This window comes from Helianthus annuus, chromosome 10 (assembly GCF_002127325.2).
Source record: "Helianthus annuus cultivar XRQ/B chromosome 10, HanXRQr2.0-SUNRISE, whole genome shotgun sequence".
Taxonomy (NCBI): Eukaryota; Viridiplantae; Streptophyta; class Magnoliopsida; order Asterales; family Asteraceae; genus Helianthus; species Helianthus annuus.
The window spans coordinates 20,272,934-20,295,208 of NC_035442.2; the positions used below are offsets into that span (position 1 = coordinate 20,272,934).

At 35.7% G+C, this 22,275-nt stretch overlaps 1 protein-coding gene and 2 long non-coding RNA genes across 4 annotated transcripts; 1 reads left to right on the plus strand and 2 right to left on the minus strand.

Annotated features, from left to right (window-relative positions):
• Positions 1-570: 570 nt before the first annotated feature.
• On the minus strand, positions 571-2,236 carry LOC118483032. The gene is made up of 2 exons (XR_004869487.1): positions 1,649-2,236; positions 571-812 (listed from the first exon to the last, which is right to left on the minus strand). It is a non-coding gene; the product is annotated as an uncharacterized LOC118483032 (long non-coding RNA).
• Positions 2,237-6,492: 4,256 nt separating this feature from the next.
• LOC118483033 lies at positions 6,493-7,760 on the minus strand. The gene is made up of 2 exons (XR_004869488.1): positions 7,572-7,760; positions 6,493-6,734 (listed from the first exon to the last, which is right to left on the minus strand). It is a non-coding gene; the product is annotated as an uncharacterized LOC118483033 (long non-coding RNA).
• Positions 7,761-11,787: 4,027 nt separating this feature from the next.
• On the plus strand, positions 11,788-20,476 carry LOC110884150 (E3 ubiquitin-protein ligase SP1). Of its 2 annotated transcripts, none has more exons than XM_022131831.2 (11): positions 11,788-12,020; positions 12,145-12,197; positions 13,410-13,534; positions 13,655-13,750; positions 14,948-15,085; positions 15,187-15,252; positions 15,716-15,828; positions 16,939-17,049; positions 18,913-18,956; positions 19,090-19,180; positions 20,094-20,476. In XM_022131831.2, the coding sequence occupies exons 1-11, from the start codon at positions 11,947-11,949 to the stop codon at positions 20,194-20,196; spliced, it is 1,014 nt and encodes a 337-aa protein (XP_021987523.1). In that variant the 5' UTR covers positions 11,788-11,946; the 3' UTR covers positions 20,197-20,476. The 2 variants fall into 2 exon arrangements, with proteins under 2 accessions (XP_021987523.1, XP_021987522.1); XM_022131830.2 differs by having other exon boundaries at positions 19,072-19,180; positions 20,094-20,413.
• Positions 20,477-22,275: the final 1,799 nt, after the last annotated feature.

Below are 22,275 nucleotides of genomic sequence, written 5' to 3' on the forward strand. Positions count from 1 at the left end.
AGTTATGATGTTTCATACTTATTTTGTGACTCTATGCGTTTTCTTTATGTGTGGAAATAACTTGCAACATATTTATCATCACAATTTTAACTTACGAGTTAATAAAACTAATATTTTTTACCTTAAATTTTTTTTATGCATTGGTTGTCAGAGGCCTGGTCCTAAAGTGAACCATATCTAGCTTTTCCCAGGTTTGTGATGGAGCTGCAACATGGAAGTAGTCCAGTAGATCCCCCCAAAACAAAACCAATATTGCAATCTTTAATTTCTATTGGAAAAGATTTATTTTATGATATACGAAGCTTCTTTTAAATATATTCAATATCCAATTAAAAGATTAATCAATCACCCCAAATAAAAAACAATAAATAATACAATAAATAAAACTTACTTGTAAGATATTTTGAACGATTAATATACCTCGATGAAAGATGAAAAATCACTTGTGGGAGCTTTAATGGCTACGACTTCATGGATATGGATTGGTTGAACGATAAATCAGGGAAGGTTATTAGGGTTTAGGGGAGAGCACTCTCGTGCTGATAACGTGTTGTGAAAATAGCCTAATAGTGTAACACTCTAATTATTATATTAAAGGTTTTCGTATAAATTACGAATACAGACATGTATTTAGTGTTAAGTATCCTTAGGAAATTCCGAGTAAATTAAAACTTTTACAATTCATAAGCTATTCTACCAACGTGATTGTGTTCGTCGTTAAAATTTACAACGAGGCAATGTGCGGAAGCATGAGTCTTTATCGTGTTCGGTTCTTCATTGAGCTTGATCGTCTTCCGGCATCCAAAATGTACCTACATTTCATAAAAACATGAAATGCTTTAGTCGTACGGGATTTAAAACGTATCTACACGAGTCCAGGAAACAAAACTGATCAAAATACAATTTGTACAGGGTCCACCGTAAATTACGGTGGGTACCGTAATTTACGGTAGCCCCTGAAACTTTCTTCTTCCACTGTAAATCAGAAGAAGTCCATCGTAGCACTTTTCGACTCCACCGTAAATTACGGTGGACACCGTAATTTACGGTGGCCCCTGCATCAGCAGGTCTGCAGCTTAGTTCAACTATGCCAGTTTTTACGGAAACGGCCATAACTTCTTCGTTATTGATCCGTTTTACCCGATTCCTTTTCCTATGCGTCCGTAATTTAATCCTCCATCTTATGAGGTTAAAATCCGACATTCGACTTAACAAAATTTAAGACTTCTAAGTCTTCGGCTTATTTCCCTTCTTTGCCAATTTTGACCCGTTTGTGATTTGACCAACAAACATGTTTATTTGACCCTCATGTCACATATACTACTTCGACTTAATGTTGCCTATCATATTAGATTTTAATCGCCGGTTTAATTACTCAAATTAAACCCATTTTTGCTCGGATACTTATTTTGACCCGTTACGGGTATTTAAGCATTTTCAAGCCTAAAAACGCTTTCGAATGCTTCTATATTTATTCTAAGTATTTACCTAATCATAGAACTCGTTTCCAAACAACTTTTAAAGGTTGTTTGCTCGAATTAGCCAACAAGGGCGTTTTGGTCGATTATGTTCTTTTTACTACGAAAGACTCTCTTTCCCATTTATTCGACCAAAATAGAATTTTAAACTACTACATGAATATGCATACCTGGCCCGGATCAACAAGTAGACCCGATTTATAAATACCTTGCTTTTTAATCGCTAAGTAAGAGCGATGCGAGTACCCATTGGATTTCTACTCCTGTAAGCATATAACTTGACAAAAGATCATTAGTCAATATTGTTAAAAGGTGATGTCTACACCTTTTGACCCGTTTGGCCGAATTGACCGTTTGTCTTTTTGAGATGATATTTATTATCATCTCAACTACATGACCCGCTCCGTTTAACACGGTACGGTCATTTTTACTTATAAACCTTTTATTACCACTTTCGTCATAATATGACCGAATTATCAATTTACTTCCTTGTTAACCATTATTATGGTTTCTTTCATCCTTGATTATCTAGTTCCGTACGCCTACACGACGGAACATCGTATTTTAATTGTTTAGTTATTCCATTCGTTATTTATACGCTAAGGGAATATTACACAATCTAAGACTAGTGTAAGCTATACTTACCTTGCATCCGAATTATGCTCTTCCCTTCATTCTTGATTCGTTTGACCCGCTTCCTTTCCCAAGCCTCCACCTAGCTCGTTAGGCGTCAAACTATTTTCAATCATTTACAAGGCGGTCAAATTAGTCATACAAATCACGACTATTCCACCTCACTTATTTACTATGCCGAAGCTACTATTCGACTTCATGATTAGTTAACTTAGCTTATCAAAAGTTAACTACTTATTGATCACTTGGTTTACACAATTAAGTCAAATCAACATTATGATTAAAACCCGTTTGAACCCATATTTCACGTAATTAGTCAATTTAGGCAATTACGCGCTTCATTCATACTTTCAACATATAAACGTTCACTTAGGCATTTTAACAAACACCTTGTGGGCATATTCTATAAAATCAACAATTCATTTTTCATGACTAGTTATTTACCCAAGTTTTAACATCATTCACAAGTTCTTATGTCTAGCATGCATAACAACACATAGACTTACTTCATAGAGATCAAAATACACTAGAGTGACAATCGAAATCCTAGTGTTTAACATATTTCTACAAAACCCACTAAACACCCATATTGGTGATTATGAACTTCATCATGATGAGCAACATTCAACAAGCTAATGGCTAGGGTTACCTCCTAGACATGATTTCATTCCAATTTCATCAAAACAACAATCATGCAAGCACAAATTTCGAATCTTATGTGTTCATCCAGAATTTGAGATGGAACCAAATAGTAAAATTTTACATACCTTATGATCCCTTTACTAAGGTGATCACTAATTTGTGCTTGGATTTGGATTTGGGCTTGATTTCCCCTTTCAATTTGATGGATTTCTGAAGTTTAGGGTTGGAACATGAGAGCCTTTCTTGGCTCTGGTTGAATTCGCAGGAAACACACACGCATGTGTGTGTTTTATGTTTTAATATTTGATTTAATTAAAACTCAATTTCATTTGTCCATGTTTAGCCCCTCTAATTTACCCAAGTTATTAAAAAGGGTTATCTATTTCTTGTTTCTCTTATTGTTTTAACAATACTTAACCAACTAGGTTGATATCCCTAGTTACTTAATGGGTTTGGGGAAGTCATAACCCGTAGTATTCTTAAGTCCCGTTAACTCGGGCTTTATATACACTTCGTTTTCTCACAACGTTTATTCTCTTTTCAATTTTATTAACATAAAATTATTTATTTAAGTCCTAGTTTTCACCAGGTTAATTTTTACCACTAATGGTATTTTACCCGTTCTTAGCATTAACAGGGTTTAATTACCAAACCCGTCTTTCGGGGTGTTACAAGTCTACCCCCCTTAAAGAGGTTTCGTCCTCGAAACCTTTTCTTACTTAATTCATTGAGTTTAGCTCAATGTATTCGATCCAAGAATTCTTTTAAACATTACTTATACTTTTACCCAATAGTTAGTATTACCAGAAAAGTATGGTAACGTCTTTTTGGTTACTAATTATCTACGTATCTCTTTCGACATAGTGCAACTTGAAATAACGAAATCTCGTTATTTCCACTAGTTTAGTTAACTTAGCGATATTCATCGCTTTTATATACTATCGAATTCTTTATGAATCCGTTATCTTGACCCGTTTAAGGGTCTTTAGTGAAATCTTTCACTTTTTGCAACAAATTTCTTTGTTTTCAAATTTATTTATTCGGTTCAGTCATACCGAACATACCGCTTACAAGCAGACCAAATTTATTTAAATGACCTTGACGGGTCTTACTACTTAGACTTATTAGTCCAGTTACTTTTTACCACTTGCTTGGTTATAATGTGATTCCACTTCACATTACTTTTCTTGACCGTGATTTTGGTACTTCATGTTCAATTTATATCAAATTTTCATTTTCGAAAATATCACTTTTCGAATATATCGTCTTGCGCCTATCAGTGTCAAGACTTGTATCTTTCATGCTTACTATTTAAATTCCTATCAGAATTTATGTTTGTAGGAACATTATTTCTTACTAAAACCGAAGTTTTAGTTTTAGGATCTTTTCTTTATCTTGTGTCAATCATCCATACCGGGATATTGACAGTCCGAAATTTAATCCTTTACAGTCTCTTTTTTTTTTTATGCGGGGATTCTTAACTGATTTCCTTGCTTTATTCCATCTAACCCGTAGGTTTATCACTTAGCCTTATGGGCTATTTTTGATTAGACATTCACCTCTTTAAGGCGAAGTCCTTATAACTTCTTTCTAATCATGACCCGTGGGTCGTTTTGGCCCCGTAGACCTTTTGCTCTAATTAATACCTCGTAGGTTATGATGATCCCGTAGATCATCTTTTATTCGAGTCTTCCTTCAAATGTGTATACATTCATATACGCATACAGCTTAAGGCACCATGTTTTTGCTTAACATCATTTATTATCGTTTTGATATTATCTTTGACCTTGACCGTAGTCTAAGGCTACATTCGTTTCTTTTCGGGCACATTTTCCGACTTTATGATTTCTCACGTCATTTATGCGTCGGTTTATCTTATGCTCACCATTATTCAGTTTACATACATTCGTGTTTGATTATGTCCCATTGCTGGGCTCATTATTCTCTTGCATTTAACGCTACCTTTATCTGGCTAGTGCTCATTTGTGCCATTCGGCGTTATATTGTATTCAACATGTTTGACCTATTAATGCGAAATACATCACTTATAAACTATCAACTTTATTCTTTATTCGACCCATTCGGCTTCGAATAGTTGAACATATTTACTCACAATTTCTATATACGAGATTTTATAGTCATAACTCGTAATCCACGTTACTTTGATCTTTCAACCCGCGTTCACGTCTCTTGGTTTACGCATGCGTTTAATTCTTACCCATCCACCGGGTGTTTTACCGAAGTTGTTATTATTGCAACCCTCCCGGTATGCATTAAGACCTTGCTTCGGTTTTTATACTCTGACTTTATTTTTAAGTTCGACGTTTTACAAAAAATGACCCGTTAAGGAACATATTTGCATTTTCCGGGTTCGAGTGTAAGTACACCCCTTCCCAATGCATATCTAACTCATCTTACATGTTTACATTCTCCGGGTTCGAGTGTAAGTATCACTCCCTCCCAATATTTGTCTAAATCGTTTTACATGCTTGATGTTTTCTGGGTTCGAGTGTAAGTACACTCCCTCCCAATACTTGTCTAAATCATTTTACATGCTTGATGTTTTCTGGGTTCGAGTGTAAGTACACTCCCTCCCAACACTTGTCTAAATCAGTTTACATGCTTGATGTTTTCTGGGTTCGAGTGCAGGTACACTCCCTCCCAATACTTGTCTAAATCATTTTACATGCTTGATGTTTTCTGGGTTCGAGTGCAAGTACACTCCCTCCCAATACTTGTCTAAATCAGTTTACATGCTTGATGTTTTCTGGGTTCGAGTGCAAGTACACTCCCTCCCAATACTTGTCTAAATTATTTTACATGCTTGTTTGTCCCTTCACCCGGGCTCATTATCCTAATGTAATACGCTCCCGTCACTTGGTTGTGCGTTTACATTATTATCACATATTTTGCTTATCTGATTCATTTGGGTACTTTTTAATTAGTCCCATTCACCCTGCCCTTACTACATCGGATGTAAACGTGTCCGCCATAAGAAGTTCATGGTATCATATGCCGCTACTTACTTGGCCAGAGTAAGCGATTAACACATGACACACATGACCTTTTTATAGTTTTCACATCACGCCCTATGTAAGTAATGCCTCTATTTGTTTCTCTTGGAAACAATATCCCGAATACATTTTCTATTCAGGTTTTTCCAAGTTTCTAATTTACGTATGCGACAATCATTCTTTACATGTTTGTTGCATATTGCTAATTGCGCGATTATATTTAAAAGCACGCACCTGATAATGCTCGCCCCAACGGGCATCTCTTGCCATTTACCTTGTTCGCGGTCTTTACGCGATTTGGTCATTAGTGAGCATGTTCCTCTTGTCATGCCTCAGACTGTTCCTCTATCACATTCTTAATTTGTTTAACCTTTGTCATCTTTAAATGCAAGTGTCCTTCAATCAAGACATTCACAAAAGTTAGTAATGTCAACTTTACTAAATGCCTGTATCCTAATACAAGGCTTTTGTACTATATGTGTTTACGCACGAAATGTTGTTAGCTATATCTATCATTTAATTGGTGTAACGTGTATTACACGATAACCCTATGTGTTGTCCACAACACTTTAGCATACTAAACTATTTACATACTTGTACTTACCGGATTTGCGATCAAGCTTCGAACCGAACATTATTCTTTATCAAGAGCATAAGGTTTAAGTCCAAGCATGGTTCCTCCCCACCATACTCGAATCTCTTAAACCAAGGCTCTGATACCAACTTGTAACACTCTAATTATTATATTAAAGGTTTTCGTATAAATTACGAATACAGACATGTATTTAGTGTTAAGTATCCTTAGGAAATTCCGAGTAAATTAAAACTTTTACAATTCATAAGCTATTCTACCAACGTGATTGTGTTCGTCGTTAAAATTTACAACGAGGCAATGTGCGGAAGCATGAGTCTTTATCGTGTTCGGTTCTTCATTGAGCTTGATCGTCTTCCGGCATCCAAAATGTACCTACATTTCATAAAAACATGAAATGCTTTAGTCGTACGGGATTTAAAACGTATCTACACGAGTCCGGGAAACAAAACTGATCAAAATACAATTTTGTACAGGGTCCACTGTAAATTACGGTGAGTACCGTAATTTACGGTAGCCCCTGAAACTTTTTTCTTCCACCGTAAATCAGAAGAAGTCCATCGTAGCACTTTTCGACTCCACCGTAAATTACGGTGGACACCGTAATTTACGGTGGCCCCTGCATCAGCAGGTCTGCAGCTTAGTTCAACTATGCCAGTTTTTACGGAAACGGCCATAACTTCTTCGTTATTGATCCGTTTTACCCGATTCCTTTTCCTACGCGTCCGTAATTTAATCCTCCATCTTATGAGGTTAAAATCCGACATTCGACTTAACAAAATTTAAGACTTCTAAGTCTTCGGCTTATTTCCCTTCTTTGCCAATTTTGACCCGTTTGTGATTTGACCAACAAACATGTTTATTTGACCCTCATGTCACAAATACTACTTCGACTTAATGTTGCCTATCATATTAGATTTTAATCGCCGGTTTAATTACTCAAATTAAACCCATTTTTGCTCGGATACTTATTTTGACCCGTTACGGGTATTTAAGCATTTTCAAGCCTAAAAACGCTTTCGAATGCTTCTATATTTATTCTAAGTATTTACCTAATCATAGAACTCGTTTCCAAACAACTTCTAAAGGTTGTTTGCTCGAATTAGCCAACAAGGGCGTTTTGGTCGATTATGTTCTTTTTACTACGAAAGACTCTCTTTCCCATTTATTCGACCAAAATAGCATTTTAAACTACTACATGAATATGCATACCTGGCCCGGATCAACAAGTAGACCCGATTTATAAATACCTTGCTTTTTAATCGCTAAGTAAGAGCGATGCGAGTACCCATTGGATTTCTACTCCTGTAAGCATATAACTTGACAAAAGATCATTAGTCAATATTGTCAAAAGGTGATGTCTACACCTTTTGACCCGTTTGGCCGAATTGACCGTTTGTCTTTTTGAGATGATATTTATTATCATCTCAACTACATGACCCGCTCTGTTTAACACGGTACAGTCATTTTTACTTATAAACCTTTTATTACCACTTTCGTCATAATATGACCGAATTATCAATTTACTTCCTTGTTAACCATTATTATGGTTTCTTTCATCCTTGATTATCTAGTTCCGTACGCCTACACGACGGAACATCGTATTTTAATTGTTTAGTTATTCCATTCGTTATTTATACGCTAAGGGAATATTACACAATCTAAGACTAGTGTAAGCTATACTTACCTTGCATCCGAATTATGCTCTTCCCTTCATTCTTGATTCGTTTGACCCGCTTCCTTTCCCAAGCCTCCACCTAGCTCGTTAGGCGTCAAACTATTTTCAATCATTTACAAGGCGGTCAAATTAGTCATACAAATCACGACTATTCCACCTCGCTTATTTACTATGCCGAAGCTACTATTCGACTTCATGATTAGTTAACTTAGCTTATCAAAAGTTAACTACTTATTGATCACTTGGTTTACACAATTAAGTCAAATCAACATTATGATTAAAACCCGTTTGAACCCATATTTCACGTAATTAGTCAATTTAGGCAATTACGCGCTTCATTCGTACTTTCAACATATAAACGTTCACTTAGGCATTTTAACAAACACCTTGTGGGCATATTCTATAAAATCAACAATTCATTTTTCATGACTAGTTATTTACCCAAGTTTTAACATCATTCACAAGTTCTTATGTCCAGCATGCATAACAACACATAGACTTACTTCATAGAGATCAAAATACACTAGAGTGACAATCGAAATCCTAGTGTTTAACATATTTCTACAAAACCCACTAAACACCCATATTGGTGATTATGAACTTCATCATGATGAGCAACATTCAACAAGCTAATGGCTAGGGTTACCTCCTAGACATGATTTCATTCCAATTTCATCAAAACAACAATCATGCAAGCACAAATTTCGAATCTTATGTGTTCATCCAGAATTTGAGATGGAACCAAATAGTAAAATTTTACATACCTTATGATCCCTTTACTAAGGTGATCACTAATTTGTGCTTGGATTTCGATTTGGGCTTGATTTCCCCTTTCAATTTGATGGATTTCTGAAGTTTAGGGTTGGAACATGAGAGCCTTTCTTGGCTCTGGTTGAATTCGCAGGAAACACACACGCATGTGTGTGTTTTATGTTTTAATATTTGATTTAATTATAACTCAATTTCATTTGTCCATGTTTAGCCCCTCTAATTTACCCAAGTTATTAAAAAGGGTTATCTATTTCTCGTTTCTCTTATTGTTTTAACAATACTTAACCAACTAGGTTGATATCCCTAGTTACTTAATGGGTTTAGGGAAGTCATAACCCGTAGTATTCTTAAGTCCCGTTAACTCGGGCTTTATATACACTTCGTTTTCTCACAATGTTTATTCTCTTTTCAATTTTATTAACATAAAATTATTTATTTAAGTCCTAGTTTTCACCAGGTTAATTTTTACCACTAATGGTATTTTACCCGTTCTTAGCATTAACAGGGTTTAATTACCAAACCCGTCTTTCGGGGTGTTACAAATAGCAAATAATAAGAGTAGGATATTGTTTGATATGCAGGAATGAGAGGTGGAATAGAATGAATGATTACGAGGGAATAAAGAAAAGGGTGTTTGGTTGGTCAATGGAATGGAATCACCCATTCCAAAAGGCATTCCATTCCCTCAAAATCATTTTCTTCCATCCCCCATGTTTTTTTTTCCCATTCCATCCCCTCTTGCATCATTCATCAACAACACCACAACCCACCACCTTCGCCACAACCCACCACCTTCGTCACAACCCACCACCACCACCACCACCCACCACCGACGCCATCGCCGCCACCCGCCACCACCTCACCCCGACAGCCACCGCCGCCGCCGCTGCCACCCACTCGCCACCGTTATCATCCACAGCTGCGACCAACCGCCAACGCCCACCACCATTGTCGACGCCACCACTACCGCCACCACCAACCGCCGCCGCCGCCACCAACCGCCACCTCTGCTGCCACCCACCACCAACGGCCACCGTGCCGCCACCACCACTCGTCGTCACCGCCGCACCGCCACTCGCCGCCACCACCACCACCCATCGCCGCCGCCGCCACCCACCACCGCCACCTATAACCACCCACAATCACAATCACTATCACCAACCACCACCACCACTCACCGCTTATTTTATTACTCCGTTTTTCTTGCCTTCCGAACAATACACAATAATAAATCATTCCATTCACATAGTAACCAAACAAGACATGGAATGGTAATGATCCATTGCATTCCCCCGTCCATTCCATTACCTCGTCCATTCCATTCCTTCATCCATTCCATTACCCCGTACCAAACAGACCCTAGAAGAAGAAGAAAACAATAGAGGGAATGGATATAATATTTCATTGATTGAGGTGTAATTTACAATGAGATACAATAGCGGTATATATAGGAGTGCAAAACTTGAAGAGAAAGCTAATCTATTTTTATAGTTGATAACCATAATAAATAATCATATTTTTGTAACATTTCCTGATTTATAATAACGAATACCAAAATTTTTAGTAAGTCAAATATTCTATATCGTATTTTATAGTAATTGATATAGTTTCAAATTTAAAGTCATGCATAAATTATTTACAAACTAATTTACTTTATTAGTTATAAAATTAATTTTATGATTTAAAATACTCTTGATATAATTATTTTTTAATAACAAGTTTACTATTAGATTGTTTATATTATATAAGAAAATGCCCAACGTAAGAAAAATCAAATTGGCAAAAAATAACTTATAAAATTCAATAAACATATATACCTTTTCATTTCACATTGTATCATTTACTCAACACAATGTAATACACGAGATCAAAGAAGACAATCTTTTCTCACTGGTTGTTTCGCGATAACAATAAATAAAAATTCACGAACAACCGCTATTCAGAGTTGATTTGTTTATAGAATAACCAGTGTTTTCACATATTCTGGGCTTTTTCCAAAGTCAAAAGTTGAGATTAACTTGAACAATTAATTGTTGATAAAGACGGTAATCTTCCGAGCAGGACATTTAATGTTATCTATAAAGAAGTTTTTAGAGATTTGTAATTTGTATTAATAGACTTGTAAATTATATAATTATTTATTATTATTGTTTTTATTGCGTCATTTTTGATACCCAACTCGTATAATACACGGGTCTGTAACCTTGTTTTTCTTTGTTTTTTTATTTAATAAAATTTGGTGTACACAGGTTTGTAATAGGGATAAGCATTTGGCTGAGACCGAATTTCCTGTACCGATTTTTGTTGGTACCAGTACCCACTTTTTGGTATTTTCAGTATCGGTATCGGTAAAATACTGATTTTACCTTCAAATACCGGTACCGTATCGAACCGAGCATTTGGCTGGGACCGAATTTCCTGTACCGATTTTTGTTGGTACCGGAACCCACTCTTTGGCATTTTCGGTACCGATACCCGTAAAATACCGATTTTTACCTTCAAATACCAGTACCGTATCAAATACCAGTACCGTATCAATAGCGGTACCCAGTTTTAACGTTTTTCAGTACCGGTATCACGTTCATCCCTAGTCTGGAACTTTTTTTTTTTTTTTAATTTAATAAAGTTTGGTCTAAAAGGCACCCTATCTATACCCACTAGATATCATAAACAAACTGTATTGTCCATCATCCTACATGTAATTCCATTAATCTCCCCTCGACTTCATCAAGATTCACAACCAGTAGTAGCTCTTCAGGATCTCTCTCACACACGTCTCCCTTTTCCTAAGGGCATGTTTGGCTTTCCTTTTGAAAACTCCTTTTCAACTTCTTTGAGAAGTTAATAAGTCAGAATTTCTAACTTATTGACTTCTTGCCTCACATCACATACAATCCCAAACACTCTAAAAGTCCTTTTTTATGTTTTCAAGAAGTAAATAAGTTAATAAGTTGGTAAAATAAGGAATCCCAAACACCACCTAAATCAACCATTAAATCCAAAAAAAGAACCCTAATTTCACCCCCAATTTTCCCCATAACTCGAAACTCACGTCATTCTCCGTCAAGCCCTATGTTCATTCTCCAATGTTCAAAACATAAATTCCGTTAATCCCTTTGGTACACTAGTTATACTATTATGGTTCCTTGGGGTGGAGTTACTTGTTGTTTGAGTGCTGCTGCTCTTTATCTGCTTGGCAGAAGTAGCGGAAAGTAATATTATTAATTTATTATTATTATTATTACATGATTAAATTTGTAATTTGGTTATTTGCTGGTGAATTTTATGTGGGTTTTGTTTAATTTGTTTAATTTGTTGGTTGATTGGTGTTTGTAGGGATGCAGAGGTTCTTAAATCGGTGACTCGAGTAAATCAGTTGAAAGATTTGGGTTAGTTTTTCGATTTTTCTTATGGGTTTAGTGTTTTGGTTCAAAATTATTAGTTTGATTACATTTAGAAATGGGTTAGGTGGTTTTAGATTGAATAGTTAGAAAGTTATAACGGCAAGTGTAGTAGTTACTTTAATACGATCGATATTGCCCGCTTTTAGGGATGTAAATGAATTGAACGTTCAGCGAACGGTTCATGAATAGTTTGGCGGGAAGTTCGTTTACGTTCATGAACATGAACAAGAAATTTCGTTCGATTAGTTAAATGAACCAACATGAACAAAGCTCTCGTTCGTTTGATTGTGTTTGTGAACGTTTGGTAATGTGTTCATAAATATTTATTCATTTACGATCATTCATTTTTCTTTGTTTATGTTGTTCATGAAAGATTTTGTACATTTATATCATTTAATTTATTACCCTAACAATTAAATAGGAAATCCTGTTACTACCTTGTTTTTACACCGTTCCACTTTACTTCCTCATTATTCACATTGATGAATACATCGACCTGCGTTCCACCATGAGCACTTCAAGTTATAGCGTTGCTCCGTCCGGCATTCATTTCTAGCCCCGGTCAATTTTATTTGTGTTCATGAACATGTTCATATCCTTAATTAACCAACACGAACTGAAAATCTCGTTCGGTAAGTGTTCATGAACTGTTCATGAACACATTATTTCCTTAACGAACGTTGTTCGTGTTCGTTCGGTTCGTTTACAACCCTACCCGCTTTGTTTATGGTTGCATTAGTGGAAAGTGGAACCTTTCCGTTAGGTTGCCCGTGATGCCACCTAAGCGCGCTTGACCGTGGAGTTCTCATCACACGAACCGTGTTGGTGGTATTTGAAGTTGGACATTTATTATGAGCCAAATGTGGGATTTGCTTAGGGTCTTAAATTTTCTTTCACGTTTGTGTTGATTAAATGTTCATTAGAATTAGGTTTAACTTCTTTATTCTATTCAATGTGCACTCTAATTATGAAATAAAGTTAAAGCCTTTTCCTTTTCGATCAAATTCATCAATGGTAAAGTACTACTACTCATGCATTGTAGGAAATAAATCGACGTACTATAAGTTTTTTTGGCGTCTTTTAATATTGCAAGTCATAAATTAGTTACTACACAAAACCGTATGCTTGGAAACATCATAAAAGAGTGATAAAAGTTGTGGCATTTAATTAATGAAAAACGTGTTCTTTTCATTTCAGCACAACTACTAGAAGCTGCAAACAAAGTGTTGCCTTTTGTTGTGACAATATCCGGTAGAGTCAGTTCCGATACTCCAATTAATTGCGAGTATAGTGGTTTGCGAGGAGTTATTGTGGAGGAAACGGTAAGTAGTGCATACACTCGGTTATCATTATTATTTGTAATTTTTTCTTCACATTTTTCAACGTTTTATTCGTAAGCTGATAACACGCTACTTACTCTATTAGTCTATTACCATTTGCAGGCAGAACAGCACTTTTTGAAACATAATGATGCTGGTTCATGGATTCAAGACTCTGCACTGATGCTATCAATGTGTAAAGAGGTTCCGTGGTACCTGGTGAGCAATGCTTGGCCCACCAAAACGGGTTTTTTTTTTCTTCGCTCAACATTATTTTGAATTGAGTAAAATGCACGGATAGTCCCTGTGGTTTTGCAAAATAACACCTATAGTCCCCAACTTTTGGAAATTACACCGGTGCTCCCTGTGGTTTGACAGTTTGTTACTCGGATAGTCCCTGGAGTGGATGACGGTTAGTTTTCTCCGTTAAGTGGATGTGAAATGACAAATTTAGAGTGGAGAAGATGAAGGGTAAATTTGTCATTTCACATCCACTTAACGGAGAAAACTAACCGTCATCCACTCCAGGGACTATCCGAGTAACAAACTGTCAAACCACAGGAAGCACCGGTGTAATTTCCAAAAGTTGGGGACTATAGGTGTTATTTTGCAAAACCACAGGGACTATCCGTGCATTTTACTCTTTTGAATTTTATAAGTAATCGATATATCAATATGATCACACAAGGTTTTGTTAAGAAGATGATCCGATTTTTTTTAATAGAGCAAATTTAGGAGGGATTTAAACGCTTCGTTATAATTTGTTCAGAGCCTTTAAATAGTTTGACACATTTAGCTTGTTTTCTTTTTAGTCATATATTAGTACAATCTTAATGCCAGAACCCCCTTGGTGTAAATTTGAATAACTTATTGGATTGACCTAAAAACACTTCCTTTGCTTCATTTTTCTTTTTGCATTTCGTAATTTTTTTTACGTAAACAATGATCGTTAAAGCTATTATCAAAAGAGTACTCTTTCAAAAATTATTAGCATACCGTTTTTCAATTGTGCCATTTTAGTCATTGTACTTTCTTTTATACATGCGAGTGTTGAGTCACTAAAAGATGGTTTGTGACTTTGTGTACTGTTTCGGTCCTTTGTAAATTTACATATTCTTATAAAATTTAAAGTTGTATGTAAACTTAGCGTTTTATTATTAAATTTAACATTTTTATATGAAAAGTATATATTTTTGACATTGCATACAAGTATACAATATGACCAAAACGGGAGACGAAGTCATCTTTAAGCACTCAGAGTCTCAGATTTAGAAAAAAAAGAGTACAAAGGCTAAACGGGGATATATGATGTTGGTATTAGATATTTATATGCAAAAAAAAAAAAAAACCAAAAAAGTCTTGATGGTTTGCAATTTTTTTTTTTTTTTTTCCAAATTCTTGATCATTTTGTGTTAGGATGATGGAAGTGCTCGTGTATATGTTGTTGGAGCTCGTGGTGCCGCTGGTTTGGTATTAACCGTTGGAAGTGAAGTGTTTGAGGAATCAGGAAGATCGCTTGTTCGTGGAACATTAGACTATCTGCAAGGTCTTAAAGTATGGAATTTGTTAATTTATTACACTCACATACACTTAAGCATGCTAATAAGTTCATGGTTTTAGTTACGGCTTACCTAAAATATTGTATTGTTTTGAAGATGCTTGGAGTCAAGCGAATCGAACGTGTTCTACCAACAGGCACTCCATTAACTGTTGTTGGTGAGGTATGGTAATTTTATACTAGTGAGGAACTCTTCTTTTTTTGGTTTATTTGTACATTATTATGTTTTTTAAATTAGTATTTTTATAGAACTTTAAACCTTTGTGTTATGCATGTGACTAACATCTTATGTATGCTTGTTACCATCTTGTGGTTGAATACAATGATAGTTATTTTATTTTGCATTGTTTTGTTAATAGTCATCTTATTATTTATTTGATAAAGAAATTATCACACGTGTAAAAAAATGTTAAATTTGTACATAAAAATGTTATTTTTTATGTACAACGATAAAAGAGTTCAATAGAAAATAATAATTATAATAACCTAAATGGGACACAACACCACCCTTTAACGACCCAGTGGGGCACAAAATAGTAAAATGACCCATTTGGGACATAAATTCAAATAAATATTCAACAAAATTGCTCATAGATTGATAACATCGTTGTTCTAATATAATGCAGGCTATTAAAGATGACATTGGAACTGTTCGGATCCAGCGACCCCTTAAAGGTCCATTCTACGTCTCTCATAAAACCATCGATCAACTCATTGCAAATCTCGGGAAATGGGCCAGGTGATCTATTGTCAGTTAAAGTGTATTTAATTCGTTTATCATGCATATATATATATACTAGTTCATATATTGCTTTATCCTTCTTTTGAGATGCGGCAATTTCAATTTTCAACCCATGTAGTCGATTCGAGAGTGTTTTATTTCATATTGTTGAATCTTTTTTAACTTAAAGGGGAATGAGTCAAAAAGGGTCGAACAAATGAAACGAGTTGACAGTCATCTGAATAGGGTTGTAAACGAACCGAACGAACACGAACAAGGCCTTGTTCGTGTTCGTTCGTTAAGGAAATAAATGTGTTCATGAACGGTTCATGAACACTTACCGAACGGGATTTTATGTTCGTGTTCGCTCATTAAGGAAATGAGCTTGTTTGCAAACGGTTCACGAACACAAATGAACACAAATAAATTTGGCGAACGCCACGAATGATAAAGATAGATGGCCCAAAGAGTAGCAATCGAACTTGAATCCCTTATTGTGGAACGGAGGTCGATTGTATTCGCCGATGTAAATAATAAGAAATGAAAGGGAAATGATGCATAAACAAGGGGAAAGTGGGTTTACTGGTTTAATTGTTAGGGTAATAAAATAAATAAAAGTTTAATAATATAAAAGGTACAAATAAAATATAAGAAAGTACAAAGATCTTCAATTAAAACACAAACATACGAACATAAACGAACGCAAATCAACGAATGTTCACGAACACGTTCACGTTACTGAACATTCACGAACACAATCGAACGAACGAGACCTCTGTTCATGTTCGTTCATTTAACTAATCGAACGGAATTTCTTGTTCATGTTCGTTCGTTTATTAAACGAATGAACATAAACAAACTTCCCGCCGAACGGTTCACGAACTGTTCGCTGAACGTTCGGTTCGTTTACAGCCCTACACCTGAAGTCTATTTTTAATGAATACCACTTCCTAAGCTAGTTAATTCAAAAGCTTTGTTTGGATTATAATTGTAATCATAATTAACACACTATTTGAAAAAATAGTTGATAAAAAGGTGTTTTTCAACCACGTGAAGCTGCTTTCGTATTTCTTATAGCATCAACTTTTTGTCTCTACATCTTTGTACCGACTTCTTGCTCTTTTGCAGGTGGTACAAGTATGCTTCAGTGGGTTTTGCTGCATTTGGTTTTTATTTGATTGCTAAGCAAGCTTTTCAATACATTATGGAAAGAAAACGTCACTGGGAAATAAAGAAAAGGTAGTTATTTTACTATCATTTTAATGTATTTTGGGAACTCGTATGCTTTTAAATACAACTAGTGATATTCCCCGCACTTCGCGGCGGGGATTAAGTCGGTATCAATTTGGTTTGTTATGGTACCTGTACTCGCTATAGTAATTGAGAGAGAAAACACTACATCGATCGAAAACAAAAAAACACATATCGATACGGTACCTGTGTTGTTCAATTGATATCGGTTCGGCTCATTTGCATTTCAATTCATGTTTTCTTTTATTTCAACATTATGATAAATTATTTTTTAAACGGATATTGTGCCGCTATCGTACCAAACCCAATCGAAACTGATTGAACAACGTTTGTATCGGTGCTGGTAGTTATTTTTATTGTTTTTGCTTTCGATAACCTGATACTGTATCGCCACCTTCCTGCACCGAACAACATCGGTACCTCCGTACCTGTATACATTCATTTTTATGGTTTCTTGCTTAATAATTGGTACTTTGATCATATCTTATAAGTTATATGGAAAAAAATATGTTTAGATCAATTAAAATAATAAAAAGATAAAAAAAACTTAGAAAAGAAAACAATATTAAAAAATTAAATAAAAACACTGTTCCTCATCTCTTTCTATTCATATATGTAATATGGCTTGTTACTTTTTATTGAATTAAGCATCTGTATATTTCTGGTTAGATGATTGATGCCATTTTGTTAGGACAGTATTTAGTTGACACATAAATAAAAAGGTCAGTAACAATTTTTTTTTATTTTATTTATAGTATTCATATAAGATTTTAGTCATTACCATTTTTATATGTAATATTATTTTTATATAGTTAAAAAAACAAACTTACATTGTTGTAAAAAGCTTCATGTTTGTTGACTAGGGAATGTAGTCATGTATTAATTGTGATTTTATAACCAATTATAGAACCGGTAAACATTTAATGTAGTCTTAATGTAAAACATAAGCACTCTTAAAATGAGAGGCCTAATGCTTAGACCAAGCGTAATGGGCGTTTTTTTCCCTCAATCCCGCCCAATCACGCCGGCAAGGCCGCTCCCTGGGCGTGTTATGGCGTTTTCTTTTAAAAAAATTAGGGCAGCGTGTTTTTAATCGTGCCGGAGAAGAAGGGTGGTGGCCAATGAGTGTGCTCCTGTTCTTTGTTTGGCCAATAACAATTTTTCATGTTTTTTTTATTTAAATTGTATTTACACCCCTTTTAACATAATGCCCCACATCCCCACTACACCCATTTTAGAAAACGCCCCATAATGCCCCATTGCTGACTGGGCTGCCACATGGCGCAAAACGCCCAAGGTTGGGGTGTTAACCACTACACATGGTCTTATAACAATTTAGTGTATGTATGTATGTTTACACACACACTCTCTCCATTTTCGTTATTCGCAAGTCGTTTAACACAACATGGCTTTGAATTCGGAAAATTATTCCCAAGTTTGTTATGGCAATAAGTTCTAGATTCTAGGATGAAACTTTATAGTTGCTATGTGCCGTTTAAGGGTTTTAAAAGTTAATTTCCTGGCTGTAAATGTCATACTTGATGTCGTGTGTTTAAATTTTTGAAAGGTAGGCGTCAAGTATTATTCCGTCCTAGTTTTGTGAATGTGGGCGTATTTCATTCGTATTCAATATAACATATAACATTATATATGTGGTAGTTAATTATTATTATATTTGTGTTAATTCTATTATCATTTGGATAATCAAAACATTCGGTACTGTTATGTGGATTTTGGTTATGTTTTATCTATAATGGGTTCACCACAAGTGTTATTCATCTTTTGTTTTTTCTCCGCTCTACTAAATTTTAAGATTTTTAATTGAAACGAATATTTTTATTTGTTATGCAGAGTTCTTGATGCTGCAGCCAAAAGAACGACTTCAGACACCGAAGGTCAGTTGCTCTGTTTTAGATTTAATAGTTTAGTTTCTTCAGAATTAAACTTTTATATCCTAACACCCCTACCCCCCAAAAAAAATCTCCGAAAACCTACCTAAACAAACTTCAGGCTCAAATGGTAAAGCAGAATTTGGAGTCAATGGCACCCGAAAAGACGGACAAATGCCTGATATATGCGTTATATGCCTTGAGCAGGAGTACAATTCTGTTTTTGTCCCGTAAGTTTTCTTAAAGCATCCCTTCTCTTTGTACATTTAACTTTAAGTCTTAAAAAACTAGGGGTGTAAACGAGCTGGGCCGACTAGGCTTGGGCTCGGCTTGTCATGTTTTTATGAAGCTCGAGCTCGGCTCACGAGTAAAACCCAAAGCTTGAGCTCTGCTCAAGAGTAAAACCCAAAGCTCGAGCTCGGCTCGAGCTATTTTGAGAACAATCTCGAACGAGCTAAAATCTCGGCTCGATCTCTCTTCAATATCGCTTAAACGAGCCAAAGCTCGGCTCGAGGTCGGCTCACCTATGTTATTAGTTTAAATCTTATGGGCTCGTAGGTTCGCGAGCCTAAAAGAGCTTTGTATTTCAGCCCTCAGGCTCAAGCCTGGGTTCGATAACCAAACAAGCTGTATTTCAGGCTCGAGCTCAAGCTCGTTAAGGCTCGGCTCGTTTGAGCTTTTAACCGAGCCGATCCCGAGTAGCTCGGCTCGTTTGAGCTTTTAGCCGAGCCGATCCCGAGTAGCTCTTGAGCCTCTGGGCTTGTTTACACCCCTATCAAAAAACTAAGGGCGGTCAAACTTGTGAAGTTGGAAAACGGGTCAAGTTTAAACGGGTCTTTAAGATATTACAACCTCCTAAATTTGCTTTATTATTTGGTTACCTTTTTTTTTAATTGTACTTGATGTAACGACTATAAACAAAATTACTAAACCGGACAAATAAGTGTTGACCCTCCTGAAAAGTTGCCTGTTTGATCCGGACCATTTTGCTGTATATACATCACGCCTCAGGGCACCTGTAGCTTTACTGTTTTAAAAAGATGACTGTTTTTTTTTTTTGCATTACCACATCAAAACATGTTATCTACATTTTAATATAAAATCATATTTTATAGACGAAACGGGCTATGGTTTTTTTTATAGGTGTGGTCATATGTGCTGCTGCGTGACATGTTCGTCACACTTGACAAGTTGTCCACTATGTCGAAGTCGAATCACGCAGGTGGTGAAGACCTACCGTCACTGAGATATTGTCTATTCGACAACTGTGAAAGTCATAATTTGTACTTTCTTTTGACCGTGTATCTAATAAGCGGTTTTGCGAGTTGTGTGTATTCATATTTAACAGATTTTGCCGGTGAACCCGGTTGTTTTTCATCTTCTTTGATAACTAGAACCAACATTTAGCATAACTTGTATATTAGAAATTACTATATCTCCATCTTTTCATATTCTTCTCTTTACCCACATGTGTAAATATATGCATTTCATAAAGTAACTTTAGCAAATATTAGTAGTTATATTTCCATTTTTTCAGATTCTTCTCTTTACCCACATGTGTAAATATATGTTTTATAAAAATAACTTTAGCATATTAGTTGAAAGCCATAGGTCACACATGAAAACTTTATTATAAATGTAACTAATATTATCTCTTATTGGTTGACAATATTTTCAAAAAGTTGCAATTTTGTTAGAGAATATATACTTCCTATCTTGTTTATATGGTTGTTAACTTTGTGACATACATCTCATGCTTGATTTGATATAAAGTCTAGAGTTCAATTAAGCATATTAGAAGATACCGTATAACCGCAATCATGTATGCTACCATTTTTTTAGAGGTGGTGGATGTTATACCCTACTCGAAAGAAAACCCGAAATTGGGTATTAAAAAACCCGTGTATTCCTATTCCAACTCAGTTCCATAATCCGTCGGGTATTTTCGGGCCCATACCCTAAGATTTAAATCCACGTATACCCAACCCTACTCGATAAAATCCGGAACCTAAACTGAAAAACCTGATCATACTTTCTCTCCAAATCCTGGTTCCATACCCGACCTCGGTATTGTAGTACCTAATGTTTGACTTTGTTGACCAAACCTGGAACCGGGTATGCCCAATAATCGGTTTGTGCACCTCTACCATTTTCAGATGGCAATTTCGATGTATTCTATCATTTTATGTTTGATTTGTTCGACAAGTTAAGTTAAAACATTTAATCATATAAGAAATAAGTTAAATTGTTTGAAAGGATGGCAAACTTAGATGTTGGGTATCAAGGTCAAGTGATCTGAATTTTTTTATCGTTATCTCGCATTCGGTACTCATTTGTACACCTAGCAAAACGAGTGGGTCAGGTTGGGTGGCATGCCGGGTCAATACGGGTTCTGGTCGGAACGGGTCAATTAAAAAGGGTTGCTTTGGTTCGGGTCTGAACGGGTCAATTAAAAAGGGTTGCTTTGGTTCGGGTCTGAACGGGTTCGGTTCAGATACTAGCCTGCTGAGTAATTGATGACTGATGAAATCTGCTCAGAATCTTATTGCTCGATATCTGAATCATCTAATCAACGAGGGATTTTGTTCACCCGTGGTTTGTTTCGCAACCCTAAATGACCCATGGATTTAACTTTGGCAACCCAATTTGACCCGTGGATTAGTTTCTGCATCTTTTAAGTGACCTGGTCTAACCCTTTGACTAAAAAACATTACCGACTTCTTTTCCGCCAACTTTAAATCTAGTAAAATTTTGTAGAAGTTTACAACTTTTTAGAACAACACATTTCTTTAATCTTGTCATTTACGAGACTTGAATCCAAGAACTCCAAACCTAGCTGTTCCCAAAGGTTGTACTTTTGCCAATGGGCCACCAACCGCATTGGTTAACACTAATGCTAATGATATCCGGTTTAGTTCATGGGAATTGTTGGGATAGCGATGACGTACAAGCAACAAAGTAGCCGCAAATCGATAAATTTAAATTTCTGGTTTTTGAACATGAACTCTTTTATATATTCTCCAACTTTTGTGGTTAAATTCAGACTCTTGTGGAAGGCTTTCTTAGAATCTGATTCTGCATTAACTAGTTGTGGCACAATAAAAGGGAGAAAATCGAATATGATCCTTTATAACCGATGCCCATTAGGCTAATAAACAAACATTAGATAGAAACTTAAGCTTTAATTATATTATATCTGTCATTAAAGCAGGAATCTCAACTCTTAATCAATTGGTTGAGCTTTAAGCTTACCTAATGTGTCAAGTGATTCGGGTCAAAATGGGCATATACGGGCTTTGTCCGATAGTGTAGAGTTTGTATACAT